The following is a 17,751-nucleotide window of genomic DNA, read 5'->3' as shown; positions in this document are numbered from 1 at the left end:
GATATGGAAAGCAAGATACAAGCACTGAAAATGTTTGAGTCCCTTTAGTTTTATACACAAGTCAGGCACAACTTTATCAATAAGAGGAGAAGTTGTGGATAGCAATTAATAAAGAGTTGAAGGATTTTACCTGGGAGGAGAAGAGGGCAAGACGCAAGTGGAATAAGTTGGTCCTGCCAATAGAACAAGGTGGTTTGGGATTACCTGATTTGAAGGGGTATTTCAGAGCTACACAGTTAAGTCTCCTATACATAACACAAGCAGAAAGCTATATTTCAAACTGTAAAAGGATGATAATAAAATGACGTGGGGGGCTCAAGAAATAAGAAGAGAATAGGATTTTCGATGCAGATCCTTAAGAAAAATAATAATAACCATACATAATATTATATTAATAAAGTAGCAGAAAGTATTCTAAGAACTAAGCCAACTCAGGAATCGAGACAGGAGATACTACTGACAGGGATGATTAAAATTTGGGGTACAGAGTCTAGGCAAGACAGGGCTGGAATTCACTGGAGAAAGCTGACAAAGGAATCAAGGTATTTTGAACAAATAATTAGAGAGGAAAGGTGACAGAATGAGGACAGGCCAAAAATACATTTGGATTGCAGGCTAGAGATTGCCTTCCCTATCAAGGATTGGAGTATAGGCAACGATAAAGGAAAAGAGGAATCCTAAATGAAAGACCAGCACTGGTAGAGGTTTTAATAGAATCTAGAATGGAAACAGCTGGGATAGTTAGTAGGGCATGTAAAAGATTGTATAATAACTATAGGAATCAATAAGAGGAGGTGAGAAAGGACTGGGAGGACAGAATCGATAAGGAAGTCACACAGAAACAATGTGAAGATATATTTATGGCTCCCAAATATGCAACAAAGTCTAAAAGATTTAGGATCTTTGCTTGGAAGTGTTTGCACAGGTATTTTTATACACCAAGCACACAGCAAAGAATTTTTCCTCAAGCAGATTGTAAATGTTGGAAGTGAGATGGGGAAGAAAGAGGTAATTGGGAACATACTTTTGGGGAGTGTAATGAGTTGTCAGACTTTAAAAATTCCATGCAGACTACTCTGTCAGAAATGCTGGGTGAGCAAATTGGTGTAACTACATTTTTTTTGAGTAGTGATACAGAATTGGAATTTCCTAGATATAATTAAGGATTTGCTGAGTTTAATTCTGGTAGCTGCCATAAAATCAATTACTAGAAAATGGAAATCAGGGTTTAAACCAACCTTACTAGAAGTAGTGAATATAGTAAGAGAGAGAAAAGGACTGGAGGTGGGAACTTTAGAAAAGGGTAGGAACAAATTACATAGAAAACAGGGGAATTGTGGGAACAATACATGCAGAATAGTGTTTTGGAACAGGAATGAAGTTTAAGGGAAAGCAGTAATTGAATGAGCTATGTAATACTTGATGGACAATGACCATATAGAAGATTATATGTGATACATAATACCTGCAGCTGAAAATGTTTCAATATGATATGGTTTTATTTATAAAAAATGTATGACTGGCTATGCCATAAGTAATAATTCAATAAAGATGTTTCTTGTTTAAAAAAAGAGCTACAAAGTTTTATGGTGGCATTGTTAGAAGATAAATAAGTGTTTTCTGCCAAAGAAATGACTTTGTCTTGACTTCATTATTAGGACTTAAAGATCAAACTTTAGCACTGATGGTTTGAAAACTTCAAACTTTAACAAGAAGCTATAGAATATTGTTTCCAACATTGATGAAAAGAATTCTGCTTTCATTGTTAATGAGATGATTTTTTTCCTTTTCAAGTCCTGTTGCATTAGTTGACATTTTGTATTTGTTTTTACTGAAAAATCATTCACTTTATTTTACAGAACAGTTTCAAGCTCTTTCTGAGTACCAGCATTTGGACTTTCTTGCTCTGGGGGTTCCAGTGTTCCATTTATATTTGTTTCTATTTCTTTTTTTGGACTTTCCTGGGTTGGAGTAGGCAAGGAGTTGTCTGAGTTGGAGTTGCTTGCAATGTATCCTGGCAAATTGCTGAAGGAAGGCAGCGCAATGAGTCTATGTTTTCCACTAAGGTTCAGACCACTTATCAAGGTTCCTCTGATGGCAGTGCTTGCACTGACACTTGTGGTGGTGTGAGAAGCCATTCCTCCATAGTAACAGCTACCCCCAGTGCTGGTGACTCGTGCCTTCTGCTTCAAATCTAGAGCTAAATTCCTGCGGAACCAGGCCTTCTTAAGCTCTGCTTGAACCTGTTGAGAAATTCCACAGATAAGACAGACTGCACAGATACACTTATCTAATAATACATACTGTTTTCATGACCTTGTAATATTTTAGTTCTGTAGTAATATCATTCAGTACCCACTGCTATCCACTGATGGCCTATATCCTGTTCAGGAGTCTCTACCTTGAGGATTCTGAAGTACTATCCTATTCACATTATGAGGATTCATCTTGTTTGTTACCCAGCTCACAAAAAAAAAGATGTCAGTTTACATCGCAAGGTTTACAGCTGTACTTGTACATATATGTGCATATGTATTTGTGTGCCTGTGTGTGTGTGTGTGTGTGTGTGTGTGTGTGTGTGTGTGTGTGTGTGTGTGTGAGTGTACGTATGAGGTACAGAAATAAGCACAATAATTGGGCACTGTCTCTACACAGACATGACTCACATGCTGTCATCCTACATGAAGTCAGACATGACTCACATGCTGTCATCCTACATGAAGTTATACAAAGAGCAATGTAGAGCACATGCACCCCAAAAAGCATCACCTGCTAGAACTGTTAGTCCTCAGTAAGATGTTTATAGGTGATCCATGGATAACAAGAGAAAACGATTCCATGCTTTGCTTTAATCAGAAGTAGGTAAATAAATAGGTCTGGAGGCTCAACTTGACAGGAGAACAGACACCCTTAATATGGTTACTTATGAATTAAACAGAACACAAGGGCATACAACTGCATTGTTCTCCTAGAAACCTTATTCTATCTAAAATAACCACACGAATATATTAAAAATAAAACTACACAGTCAGTTTACTAAAATATTTTTAATTTTGTAATCACAACATGCTACAAGGAAAACACTATAGTTATCTGTAGGCTTTTCTTGATGTCGGACACAATCTGCTTGGTATTTTATTTGATCTACACAAGGATGTCTTTACTGCATGACAATTAACCCTTTCACAGATGTCTGTTTTAAAATCAACAGTATATGGGAGGAGGTGATGAAAATATTCATTAAGTGTGAGTGGTGGAGGCATGTTGTGGTGTATGTAGGCATCAGAAAACACTATAGTTATCTGTAGGCTTTTCTTGATGTCGGACACAATCTGCTTGGTCTTTTATTTGATCTACACAAGGATGTCTTTACTGCATGACAATTAACCCTTTCACAGATGTCTGTTTTAAAATCAACAGTATATGGAAGGAGGTGATGAAAGTATTCATTAAGTGTGAGTGGTGGAGGCATGTTGTGGTGTATGTAGGCATCAGAAACCTCTTGTTGATATCACAGTAATGTAATAATGTAAGAATACCAAAGAAAATAACATAGGAACAAACAAATAAAAAACTTCTTTAGCAATGAATGGTTCACACAACACATAAAGAATAAATTAAAGTAAAACAACAGAACACCAAGCTACAAACTAAAGGTAGAATAAATAAAACAATGTAAAACAATTTACTGGAAGGTATGATAAAATATGGATAAGCTTTTCAGTTTTGTTAAGCATCAGAGAACCCCGTATCAGAAAGTGATCCTTTTAAAACATCACAGCCAATAATGACAACATGGCAGGACATCATCTCCTTAAAGCCCATGGAAATAAAAAATCATTATAACATTTTTTCACAAGGAGTGATCATTGTTAAGCAGTATTACATATTTAATTTCATAAATAGCTCTAATTTATTTAGTAACAATACATTTCATGAGAATTTTTTTTATTAGCTGAAGAGCATAAAATAATAAAGACTTCCAATATCCTGTGCTTACTGAACTGGCAAACACTTTTTGGATTGAGAAGGTTAAGGTCTTCACCTCCCATGCACAAGGTACAAGGTTTGAGCCTGATCTCTGACCAATGCCTGTTTGGAGTTTAAATGTTCTCCCTGTGTCTCCGTGGGGTTTCCCCCATGTCAGAAAAACATGCTGAGTGTTTCCATCTCAAACTCACCAATAAATGAAACTGTGGGTAGCAGCACAGACTCTACATGGTGCCCTATAAGGGGAAGAGTTGTACAGACCGACCGCTTTGGGCATCTACTATGGTGAGCAGTATCCTCAAGATAGGAGAACATGGATCACATACTGCATGCCATGGCAGGGCTAGCCACTCAACGGTGTAAAACATGGCTCCAGGTGATTCGGTCATGTTGACTAATGTTGCCAAAAATGGGCATGGGTAGTTACCGGTGATAAGTAGGTTGAGGACCTGGCCTACTCTGACCCACGCTAGGGACCCTTGCTAATGGTGGGAGAGGTATATGTGCCTCTATTGGCCAGTGTGTGCCCGCCATAAAGCCCAGCAGCCCTGGGTCAATAAGCTACTCGCTGGCCAGTGTCCAGTTGCCCAGCCTGGGTTACCAGGGATAGCTCTGTTGAGTGAAAGCTGGACATAAAACCAACCAGCTTGACAAACATGAACTGATTATTGCTACGCTTACTGTAGGTTCACTGACAGGATGCAGCTTGGAAGTGGATGACATGATGATACGGAGGAGGGTGGACATCCTATCTATCCAAGAGATGAGATGGAAGAGCAGTGCAGCAAAGCCACTTGGCTTGGGATCCAGAGTCTACTACTCAGGTGGAGGGCAGGCTAGAAATGGTGTAGGAATTGTGGTGATAGAGAGACCTCAGAAGGCAGGAAGAGATATCATCAGAATTAATGACAGACTCATGGCAGTCAGACTCCAGTGTAATGATAGGGCAGTATTCATAATCTCAGCCTATGCCCCACAGCAGTGTTGTGATAATGAGGAAAAGAGTGCATTCAAACAGCAGTTGCAGGACCTATTAGATAAAGGAGGACAACATGAACTGGTGTTGATAATGGTTGACTTGAATGCACATATCTGGACAGAAAGAAAGTACAGTTGTGTACACTTACTATAAATGTAGATGTTCGAGTGTATTCACTGTTGTAGTCATTACATTTGGGTAATCTGCTGGCAGATTGCACTCAGTCGGCCTGAATTCCAAAGCCTTGGGTCCTGCGTCGGTTGCTGTCTTCTCTTCCATGACGTCAGGTCGTCAGGGGTATAAAACATGCAGCCGACGCCATTTTCTTTAGTTTTTCTTGCCCCCGATGTCAGGTGCCTCCAAAAAGGTAGCAATATTATAAATAAATATATATATATATATATATATATATATATATATATATATATATATATACATGCATCAATATAAACTTTACCTTCATCTACAAGCAAATTCACCACATAGGTTGAAGAAGATACAGAAGGAAAGATAAACTGTAGAATGACATGGGGATGGCGGGAGGGTAACCTGGACTTCAGCAGTGAATACACTCGAACATCTACATTTATGGTAAGTGTACACAACTGTACTATGTTCTTCGTGTTTCACTGTTGCAGTCATTACATTTGGGTAGAATCCCAAAGCTATGGTTGGGAGGCTGGAGCTAAACAGCATTAGGTGAGGCTATAAGGCCCTGCAGCACTGCAGTGGCAAAGTCTGCCCTGGATTTAGAGTAGAGAGGCAAATGGTAATGCTTTGTAAAGGTGTGAACAGAACTCCAAGTAGCAGCCTCTAGAATGTCCTTGGTTGGTACTCCTCTGAGAAAGGCTGCTGAAGTAGCCGCGGCCCTGGTGGAGTGAGACCTAATACCCTTGGGCACAGGTTTGACATGGTGTAAGTAGCAGCAATGGATGCAATGGCTTATCCACTTTGAAATTGTCTGCTTTGAAATAGCCTTTCCTTCTGATCCTGCAGCATATGACACTAATAATTGCTCAGTTGTCTTAGAGCTTTAGTCCTGCTCAAGTAGAATCTTAGCTGTCTGTGTACGTCCAAGGAATGCAGAATTCTCTCCCCTTTGTTCTGCGGATTCGGATAAAAAGTTGGCAGATGAATTGCTTGGTTAAGAGCCACACTGGAAACGACCTTAGGCATAAAAGAAGGATTTGTCCTCAGAGACACCCTGTCTGGGTAAAACATGATAAAAGGGTCTACAACCATGACGGCCTGTAGCTCTGAAACTCTTCTTGCTGAAGTAATTGCTAGTAGCAGAGCTGTCTTCCATGATAAGAACTTTATATCAGCGGTAGCAGCTGGTTCAAATGTAGACAGGGTGAGCTTTTCCAACACGTAATTGAGGTCCCATGCAGGTAATGGTGATCTTCTAGGAGGCCTTAAATTTTTGGCTTCTCTAAGATACTGCTTTAGTAAAGGATGAGAAAAGATTGGTGGCTCTGTATTGTAATGAGCTGAAATGGCAGAGGCATGGATTTTGACTGATGAAAAAGTTAGGCCTTTGTCAAGCATCTCAGTTAAGTATTGTAATATCTGAGGAATATGCGGTTCTGCTGTATCAGTTCCTTGTGATTGATTCCAAGCACAGAATCTCTTCCATTTGTCCGCATAAGATTTTCTAGTACTAGGCCTTCTGAAATGACATCCATCACAGCTTTACTGAGAGGTGTCGTTTGTATGATTACAGGATTAGCCATGCTGCCAGGTTCAGAGTCTGTAGTTGATTGTGCAGGATCTGATTGTTTTGCTGGGACAGTAGTTGTGATTTTTGAGGCAAGGTCCAAGTTAGGTATTGAGACAAGTTCCTTAGGATTGGGTACAAGTATTGGCGGGGCCAGTCCGGGGCAATTAATATCATCTTTGGCTTCTCTTGTCTGACTTTTAGGAGGACCTTGGGTAGAAGAGGCAGAGGAGGAAAGGCGTAAACTGATAGGTTTTTCCAACTGAAAGATAGGGCGTCCACTTTCCATGCTTGTCTGTGATAAGTCCTTGTGCAGAATCTTTTCAGTTGATAATTTTGAGGAGAGGCAAATAGAACTAAGTCTGGGCTTCCCCATTTCTCTGCTATCATGCTGAAGACTTGTGGATTTAGTTTCCACTCATGAGGCTCCATAAGGTTTCTGCTTAAATCGTCTGCCAGAGTGTTTTGTTTTCCTGGCAGGAACTGAGCTTGAAGATTTATTTGGTAGGTCAAAGCTGTGTCCCACAGTGCCATGGCTAATCTGCAAAGGGGGTATGAGTGTGTGCCCCCTTGCTTGTTTATATACCACATGACTGTGGTGTTGTCCGTCTTTATCAGTAGTTGTCCTGGATGAAGTAAGTCCTTGAAGGCTGTTAGGGTATTTTGAACAGCTAGCATCTCTTTCTGGTTGATATGTACATGCATTTGATTTGGTGCCCATATGCCCTGAATGCATCTTCCTGCCATGTTGGCCCCCTAGGCATAATCTGATGTGTCTGTTGTTAAGGTTTGGCTGGCAGGGGGTAGAGTGAAGGCCATCCTATGTTTTGGTGACAGGCCTTTGCCCACCATAGAAACTCCTGTTGCAGGCAGGGGATGAGAGCAATCATTGTTTCCAGACTGTGTGAGTGTTGACTCCATAAACTTTTTAGGTACCATTGAGGTTTCCTCATATGCAGTCTTGCATATGGAATTAGTAGGATGCAGGATGCCATGAAGCCCAGAGCCTGCAGAATTTGTCTTGCAGAAGACTGTTTTTTTGTTGCCATCAGTTTGAAGTAAGTAGTCAGTTGCCTTTGTCTGGCGTGAGGTAAGCCATCTGGGCAGTTGTATTCAAGCTTGCACCCAGGAATGTTATCTTTTGAGAGGGTACCAGTTGTGATTTCTTTTCGTTTATTGTGTACCCTAGGCATGTTAGAAGCCTTTTCACAAATGCCAGGTGTCGTAGAAGAGTGTCCTTGTTCTCTGCTTGAATGAGACAGTCGTCCAAGTAAGGATATATTTGAATACTTCTTTGCCTGCAAAATGCAATTACTGGTGCCAGGCACTTTGTAAAGACCCTGGGCGCAGTAGATAAGCCAAAGGGCAGTGCAGAGAATTGGTAATGCATTAAGCCAGCCGTGAATCTAAGGTATCTTCTGCACGACTGTCGTATTGGGACATGCAGGTATGCCTCTTTTAGGTCTAAAGTCACCAGCCAAACATTCTTGCCCAGCATGGGCAGAAGCTGTTGCAAAGTGAGCATTTTGAATTTTGGAATGTCCAGGTATGTGTTTAAAATCGATAAATCCAGTATTGGCCACCAGGCCTTGTCCTTTCTGGGTACCAAGAACAGTCTTGAGTAAAAACCTTGTTCTTTTTCCTGTTCTGGTATTGTCTGAATGGCCCCCATATCCATGAGGGACGTAACCTGTTTCTGTGCCTCTGCTCATTGTTTTTTTGGCAGATCTTGCCAACCATTTGTCATTGGCAGAGTGTGGAAATGGAATCTGTATCCCTGTAATACGATGTTTAGTACTCACTTGTCCTGGGTTATTAACTGCCAATTTTGAGCAAAAAGTGCTAATTTTCCCCCTATGGGTGCTGCCAAAAGATAAGTGCTTGGTGTAGGCAGAGGGAAGTCATTGGGATTGCTTTCTGTAGGTTTGCACTTTACCTCCTCCAGATTTGGAGGTGGATGTGCCCCATTGCTTTGACCTGTAAGAGTCTTGAGCCTGGTACCTGGAACACTTAGGGCATCTGGATTTGCCCCTTTGAGCTCTGTCTGACACAGGAAAGGACCAATTTTTTGTAGGCCAGTGTCTACTGAATCTAGGTGGCTGCACTTGTAAGAAATCTTTAACAGTTTGCATAGACTTAGCTTTGTCTTCCATTTTCTTTAAAACCTCTTCTGCCTTAATACCAAACAGAGAATCATGCTGTAAAGGTGCATCTAGCAATTTAGCTTTGACATGATCAGGCAAATTTTGTTCCTTTAACCAGGCATGCCTCCTAATCACAGATCCAGTAACTGCAGCCCTGCAGGAGGCCTCTAAAGAATCAAAACCACATTGCAGAATATGCTTTCCAACTTGTTCAGCTGCATGCAATAATTCCTGCAATTCCTTATTTTCTGCACATTCTGAAATCAACATAATTTTCTGTTTCAGCAATCCCACAACATGTTGTTGGTACCTAAGCATATGAAATTGACAGTTTAAGGCCCTGATTGCCAAGGTTGCAGATGTATAAACCTTTTTCCCCATCTGCCCAGCGCCCTTGAATCTCTGTTGGAGGGGGTAGGGTTTTTTGCTGTTGAGGCCTTAACTCCCTTTGGACCCTGTGAAATAGTTTCAGGATCAGCAGCAGGGTTTCTAAATAAAAATTTATGAGAGTCAGGGACCCTGTAATACTTGTCAGGCTTACTGGGAGCCGGAGGTAAGGAGTCAGGGGTCAGGCTTGACTCCGAAAACACATCATCCACAATGTCTAAAACAGGGGGAATGGCTAAAGGCTTGTGCTGAGGGAGAAGGAAATCCATGAGCCTCTTTTTTGATTCTGAGAAGTCTTGACTCTCCCAGCAAAAATGCTCCCTCAAAGTATGCAAGGTTTCTCCAAATGAATAATCCTCAGGAGGAAATGCAGATGGAATAGAATCCTCAGCATCAGAATCCTCATAGGGAGGTAAAGATAATTCCTGATCAGAAGAGGAATCAGAAGACATAGAAACCTGATCTGAAGATTCATAGCCAGTGTCTTGCCTAGGCATCTTATCTGGAGGGGGATGGGTACCCCTGATCAAGGTAATGAGGTCTTCAGCCATTTTGATCATCTGTTTTGTAGGCATAGAGGCCTGTGCACGTGGCTCAGGTGTCGTTTTTTTAGTTTTAGAAGGTGCCTTTGCCCTTGATTTTGCAGCTTTTGTTGGTTTGATATAAAAATGTTGAGGTCTGAATACACCCTCAGAAGCCAGTGCCTGCTCAGCGGCTCCGGACCCATCTGAGGGAGATACATCCGTCGGTCCAATACCTTGAGTATCTTACGGCATGCCAGGCTCCACATGGGTATCAGGGGCTGTGAAAGCACCTCACTGAGTACCGGCGACCCGGCGACTGGCTTAGAAGAAGCTTCATCATCGGTTTTGGATCTCGACTGCCTTTCTCTGTCATTTTCTTTGCATTTTTTATGTACTCTGGTAGTCGGATTGCTATCCGACGACATTTCTGGGTAGTTAAATCTGTTTCCAAAATACTTAGATGCAAAAATATACCGACGCTTAATAGTGTGTTGGTTAAATCTAGCACAAAACCGACAGCCAGGCACGTTGTGATCAAGGCCTAGGCAAGGAATGCAGTATAAATGGAAATCCTTATGAGGTATTTGCTTCCCACAAGTAATACAATTATTAACTTTTTCTGACATCGGTAAAAAGCAAGAAAAAAGTTTCCCCAATGGGGTACTTAACTTTAGTGAAGACTTCAGTTCTGAAACTTAAACTCGAGTATTTTAGTAGTCGGCCGACCGGCACTTGCGAAATGCTTCTGCTTCAGGCACCGCGCGGCAAGAAAGACTAAAGAAAATGGCGTCGGTTGCATGTTTTATACCCCTGACGACCTGACGTAATGGAAGAGAAGACAGCAACCGACGCAGGACCCAAGACTTTGGAATTCAGGCCGACTGAGGACAACGTGCCAGCAGATTACCCAAATGTAATGACTGCAACAGTGAAACACGAAGAACATCAGGATATGAGGACTGCCTGGGTCCACATGGGTGGGGCAACAGAAATAAAGAAGGAGAAGCCATTCTAGACTACTGTCTGGCAAATGGCTTGATAATAGTCAACACATGGTTCAGAAAGAGAGACAGTCACAAGATCACATACAACAGTAGTCAACATGCAACTCAGGTAGACTTCCTCCTAGTAAGGAAAAGGCACTGGGGTAGAATCCATGACTGCAAAGTCATCCCCAGGGAAACAGTCGGCCTACAGCATAAACCAGTAGTTGCCACAATCAGCTGCAAGCAGTGGTCAGAGAAGGCTCTAATGTCAACAGAGACCAGGCTGAAGACCTGGAAGTTGACTGGAGAGAAAGCAAAACAGTTCAAGGAATTACTCAGGGCTCTAGCATCCTAAGAAGAGGAGGAAATAGGTGGAGTTGAAGAAGAATGGCAGCACCTAAAAACAGCATGTGTTAGGACTATAGAAAAGATATGTGTCCGAGCCAGGTACAGAAATAAGGTACATAAGGAAAGCTGGTGGTGGAATGCAGAAATCCAGGAATTCATCAAAAGAAAGAGTTCAGGAAGAAGTGGGAGATAGAAAAGACTGACCAGGCTAGGAAGGACTACTGGCTGGCTAACAAAGAAGCTAAGAAAGAAGTTGCAATAGCAAAGAATAGGGCACTGGAGGCACACTAACATCTTCTGGAAAGTGACTCAGTAAAGGGCACAAAGAAACTATATCAGGTTGCAAGGCAAAGACAGAAAGATAAAGAAGATAGTCAGACACCCTTCATAAGGGATGCCAGCAACAACCTGCTCACCAGTCCAGAGGACATCAAAGGCAGATGTAAGGAGTATTTCCACCAGCTTCTGAATGAAGAAAACCCCACAGAAGCTGTACTGCCCCAGAAACTGCATGCAATGAGAGAGGAAGAGGAGCCCACCCTAGAAGAACTAAGAGCAGCACTAAGGAAGATGAAGTCAGGGAAAGCAGCAGGCTCAGATGAGGTCACAACAGATATGATAAAGATGCTGTGTGAGATGGGGGAGAAATGGCTCCTGAGGGTACTAATAGCGGCGTGGAGAGAAAGGCATATCCCAGATAACTAGAGAATAAGTATACTCGTGCCAGTGTACAAGAACAAAGGGGACATCCACAACTGTGGGCAGTAAAGAGGCATCAAACTCCTACCACACTGCATGAAAATTCTGGAGAGTATGATGGATAAATGGATACGCAGAGTAGTAGAATGTAATATGAGAGATAAGCAGTTTGGATTCAGATCAGGATGCAGCAAAACTGACCCAATGTTTGCATTGAGACAAATACTTGAGAAGAGGCTAGAGATGAGGAGAGAGTCCAACTGGGCATTCCTAGACTTGGAGAAAGCATATGACAAGGTCCCAAGAAAGCTGATCTGGGCAGTACTGTGGTGGTTTGAAGTTCCAGAAACATTGGTAGAATTAGTGCAGGCTATGTACAAGGACCCAATGACTCAAGTACGAACAGTGGGGTTCCCAGTGGGAGTGGGTGTACATCAGGGTTCAGCTCTAAGCCCACTGCCGTTCATATTGCTGATGGACTACATTAGCAAACAGGTTGGAGGGGACAGATCAACAAAGCTGCTGTATGCAGACGATGTGACAGTACAGGCAGACTCTGAGCTAGAACTTCAGCAAAGGATAGATGAATGGAATGCAAATCTGAAGGCACATGGAATGAAACTAAGCACAGATAAGACAGTGGTAATGTCAGCAAATTGGGGAAATCAGAAGAAGCTGAGAATAGAGCTAGAAGGGAAGATAGTGGAACAGGTAAACAGCTTCAAGTATCTGGGAGGGGTAGTTGAGGAGAAGGGTAGTCTGAATGAAGAGGTCAAAGCTAGAATCTGAGGGGCTACAACCAACTGGCATAGAGTATCAGGTGTAGTATTTGACAGAAGAATGCCAAAGAAGCTGAAAAGTAAGGTGTACAAGGTAGTGGTGCGACCAGTACTACTGTATGGCACAGAAACTTGGGCAGTAAAGGCAGAACAGTTGAAGAAGCTAGAGGTGATGGAAATGAAGGGTCTGAGAAAGGTGGTACGATGCACACTGTGGGACAGATGAAGAAATGAGGACATAAGAGCAGAAGCCAAAGTAGCTCCAATTGCAGAAAAGATCAAAGAGAAAAGATTATGGTGGTTTAGGCACATGTGTAGAAAGCAGAAGACAATCTGGTGAGGAAGATTTGGGACAGACAGGAAGAAGGTAAGAGGAAGTGAGGAAGTCCAGCAAAGAGGTGGATGGATTATGTAAAAGAAGATCTGAGACAGTCAGGCATGAGTGTTGAAGAAGGCAGGAATGTGGCATTGAATCGAAGAGGTGGCGACAGTTAACACGATACCCTGACCCCATGTAGAAAAATGGGAAAAAGGGGGCTGATGACGATGATGAGCAATAAAAATCAAGACAGTGTTAACCATAAACTCAGACACAAGTAAATTTATTTAGTGCTTTCACCCAAACTGTTAAACACGACTTCATCGGAAGGAAATATGCATACATTAGGCCATCACTTACATTAACACACTAATTCACATGACCATGACATCACTAACAATAGTACAAAAATTTAAAGACACAGAGTACATTTGCAACCAATACAGTAAATAAGTAACAAATTAGACATTAGATGACACTTTTTAAGCAAACTAAGTACAGAGAAAGGGTGGAATTCATAAAGGTTACTGTGATATGGACATAAAGTGTACACCTCACAGTAACCTTTTCCTGTTCAGAGACAGCCCTAACATGGAGCTTTCACACAAAGACCTACAGCACCATATCAGGCTGTCCCCGCAACTGTGATACATGTTAATGTGGCAATCCCTGGGAATGCCTCCATGAAGGCATCTAAGCACTGAATGACTCATACAATCATTTGGACATATAGATAAGCATAGATGATCCTAGCACATCACAGTAGTGAATACAGACAAAAGGCTGTGTTCACCTATTGCAACAGATATAAGTAGTGGGGAGTTTAATGGTACGGTAGGGTAAGGAGATGGGTGCTCGAGTGTATGCTTCAGTGTATGTGAGGGGCTGTATGCTTGAGTGTGTGTGTGTGTGTGTGTGTGTGTGTGTGTGTGTGTGTGTGTGTGTGTGTGTGTGTGAGTGTTTGAGGTAGCAGAAGGGGAAAGTGAGGGATTAGGTTAAGAGTATGTGTGTGTGTGTGTGTGTGTGTGTGTGTGTGTGTGTGTGTGTGTGTGTGTGTGTGTGTGTGTGTGTGTGTGTGTGTGTGTGTGTGTGTGTGTGTGTGTGTGTGTGTGTGTGTGTGTGTGTCTGTGTGCTGGTGGGGTTGGCATGCCTGTTATACTGACACACACTTCTAGACTAATGAGCAGAGCCTGCAAAATTGGATCAGATAGACCACTAGTAATCAAGGATAACTCTTTTTTGTGCCTGAGTGGCACTTAGACTGGAGAATCAGGGATGTTGAGGGACCACTAGCCACAGTGATAACTCTTAAAAGTCATGCCTTAACAGCATGGAAATCAGGGGAAGCACTAGTCATCAGGGATAATGCTTATCTTTTGTGCTTTAATGGTACTTTAGCAATATAGGGATCAAGGAGGTATCACTCAGTCATTTTATAAAATAGTTCCTTATTCTAGCCGTATACTAGGTACTGTGTTTAATTTCTGTCCATTATCAATGAAATGAAATGGCTTTCTGTTTACTTTAGCCTGTTTCTTTTCCTTTATGTGCTTTCCCCCCTCTGCTTGTCCATTCATTTCATACAGATGAAGAATCCATACAAAGATACCATCATCCAGGCAACCCTGGAGGAGTTTATGCACTTGTCACCATCACAGCTATGACCCTGTTGTTGTATGAATGACTTTAACCCCTGCTTTTGGATGGTGACAGGGCACTCTATGTCACCATAAGGACTACCAGTGTCCAAGCTTACATAATATCACTTAGCTATCATGGACTGCTGTCACCAGCTTGGGTAGCCACACCTTTGCATCCCTGCAGCGGTCCCTATCCCTTAAGATCATCCCCATTCTCTGAAAAGGATTGTGCCTCAGAGTGGCAGTGTAAGATGATACAGGACTTCACCCCCCCCCCACCAGGATAGGCAAATGTATCATCCTCCTCTATTATGCCATCAGGTGCCCAAGCCAGTAGTCAAATCCAGGACACATGAGTTACATTTGGGGTTTTACCCTGTTGTCACTGGTGCAACTCTAATTTTGATACTGTTGCTCTTTTTTTCTTTTATTTTTCTTAACTACAGCCTCGTGTTAGACAAAATGAACTTGTCTTAGTAAAGAAAAAATTAGTTACTTTTTTACTCCACTTCATGATATTCTTTTATTTTTATTTGTTTGCTAAGTGGAAATAGGCTTACTGGAAAATGTTGAACATCCAAGCAGTATGTCACTCATTATGCCTTTGGATGGCATATGATCTGCTTAATATTTCAAAACAAAAGCAATTGTACATTAATCCAAAATATGACCACAGAGTCAAAACATTCAATGATGTCTACTGATGAGTAGTACATTATCACATACATGGATCAAAAGGTGAGAAAAAAATTCTACAATGTTTCATAGATCATCTAGAACCTCCTGACTTCTGGGGACCTAGTGGTGTCCACACCCTCAGCTTAATTCATTTATTTTCTCCAGCAAAAAAGAAGTTATGTCTTACCATAACATTCCATCTGAGTTGCTGATCTTCTTCCAGTCATCACTGATGGGCTCGGTTCCGAGATCTCGGAACCGAGTCGGCCTTATACCAAGCTTGCGTGCACCAAAAACTCTCAAGCTAAGCTACTACCCACAATGCCCTTTGCTCAGTTACCTCAGATTGTGTTTGCATGCAACATATAGAGAAAGAATAAGCCAGAGGCCATCTCTAAGCAAAAACCCTAATACACCACGAAGACCCAGAAGATCCACCATGAACCTTAGAAGGGGGTCGGTGGGAGGGTGTGATGACTGGAAGAAGATCAACAACTCAGATGGAACATCATGGTAAGACATAACTTCTTTATCTAAAGTTGTTAATCTTCTTCCTATTCATCACTGATGGGAACGAGTCCCCAGCTACTTGGAGAACCTGGGTGGCCCTTATGGAAGAACATTCCTGAGAACCATTGAGCCAAAGTCCGCTCCTCCCCTGGAGATCAGATCCAATTTGTAATGCTTGATAAAGGTGAGGGGCTTAGCCCAAATGGCAGCTGTGCAAATGTCATCCATGGAGATCCTGGAGTGGAAGGCAACAGATGCTGCAATAGCCCTAGTTGAGTGAGCTTTGATTTGGCCCGGCTTAGATCCTTCCGTAAGTGAATATGTGAAGGCAATGCAATCCCTGAGCCATTTAGACAAAGTAACTTGTGATACTGCACCTCCCACTCCAGGGCCTGCAAAGGAAATGTAAAGCTGGTCTGACTTGCGGAATGATTTAGTTCTGTCCAGATAAAAGTGTAATTGTCTATGAACATCCAGAGAATGTAGGCAGTATTCTCCCTTGTTAGAGTAATTTGGGAAAAACACAGGGAGCTCAATGGACTGGTTAATAGAAAAGTCAGAAACCACTTTGGGGAGGAAGGATGGGTTAGTTCGAAGTGATACTCTGTCCTTATGAAAGATCAGATAAGGGCTCTTGATACATAATGCGTGTAATTCCGAAATTCGCCTTGCTGAAGTTATAGCCACCAGGAATAAAGATTTCCAAGATACGAATTTTAGATCACAAGTGGCAGCCAGCTCAAACATGGGGGCAGAGAGAGAGCTTGCAGAAACCATGACAAATTCCATGCCTCCACTGGCTGTCTGATGGGAGGCCTGCTGTGAAAAAATACCCTTGAGGAAGGTCTTGCAAAGACAAGAGGAGATAAGTGGTACTCCTTCAGACTCATTATGGAAGTTGGAAATTGCTGCTAGATGGACACGGATGGTAGAAGCCAAAGCACCTTTGTCGAACAGCTCAGCCAAATAATGCAGAATAGTGGCTATGGGGGCCGAGAACGGGTCTAGCTCCTGATTATGTGAACAAATAGAGAATCTTTTCCAGTTATCCTTGTAAAGTTTTCTGGTGGATGGTTTATGAGAAGCCAAAATGATATCCCAGACAGGTGAAGAAAGGGTTTCTTGCCTGGCAACTAAGGGAAGTGGAGAAACCAAGCTGTCAGCTTGAGGGTGTACAGATTCAGGGGAGTCAGCCCTTGTGGGTGGGCAATTAGGTCCTGATGAGTGCCTAGGATCCAAGGAGGTAGTAACACATGAGGTCGAAGGAAGGGAAACCACACTTCACGAGGCCAAAATGGAGCAATGAGGATCACTTTGCTTCTCAGCTGAATAGCCTTCCACAGAAAGAGGGGGATCAGATGAATCGGAGGGTAAGCATAAAGGAGACTTGTGGGCCAATCGTGGACTAGAGCATCTCTCAGTGACTCCCCGAGAGGGGGAAAGAGGGCAAAGTAGCTGCTGCATTTTGCATTTGAACGGGAGGCGAAAAGGTCACAGCATGGCTGGCCCCAGCGACTGAAAATTTCCATCGCCACACTCGGGTTTAGAGACCACTCGTGAGGATGAAGTATGCATCTGCTCAGTCTGTCCACAATCACGCTGGAGCTCCCTGGGATGTGCATTGATCAGGAAGCAGTTGGAAGCTATCGCCCATTGCCAGATTCTCATGGCTTTGTGACAAAGGGGGTAAGACTTGGTCCCTCCCTGTTTGTTTATGTACCAGACCACAGACATGTTGTCCGACTGGACAGCAATCGTTCCGGATGGAAGAAGTGGATGAAAAGCTTGCAATGCCAACAGCACCGCTCTTAACTCCAGGACATTGATATGCAAATTGACATCTACATCAGACGTGCCTTGAACTGACTTTCCCTGGAAGTGGCCCCCCCCACCCCATCAGGGAAGCATCCATGGTCACTGTGGCACTGGGCTGTGGAACCTGGAAGGAACAACACCAAAGATTTTCATCTGTACGCATCCACCAGAGGAGATCTTGTTTGCAAATGTTGGTGATGAGAATCTTTGAGCTCAGGGGGTGGAGACTGGGTATC

General features: G+C 42.5%; 1 protein-coding gene across 1 annotated transcript in view; it reads right to left on the bottom strand.

Moving 5' to 3' along the window:
• Window positions 1-1,352: 1,352 nt before the first annotated feature.
• Window positions 1,353-17,751, bottom strand: part of LOC122788034 (parathyroid hormone/parathyroid hormone-related peptide receptor-like) — a 916,427-nt gene continuing 900,028 nt past the window's right edge. The window contains exon 15 of the mRNA XM_044054954.1: window positions 1,353-2,243. Within this exon, the coding sequence (XP_043910889.1) occupies window positions 1,854-2,243 (390 nt within the window). The 3' untranslated portion in view covers window positions 1,353-1,853. The remainder of the gene's footprint in view (window positions 2,244-17,751) is intronic.

This window comes from Protopterus annectens, chromosome 13.part0, assembly GCF_019279795.1.
Source record: "Protopterus annectens isolate FY-2018-M chromosome 13.part0, PAN1.0, whole genome shotgun sequence".
Lineage (NCBI taxonomy): Eukaryota > Metazoa > Chordata > Ceratodontiformes > Protopteridae > Protopterus > Protopterus annectens.
The sequence above is the reverse complement of the archived record's forward strand: the minus strand, read 5'-3'. Positions and strand labels throughout refer to the sequence as shown.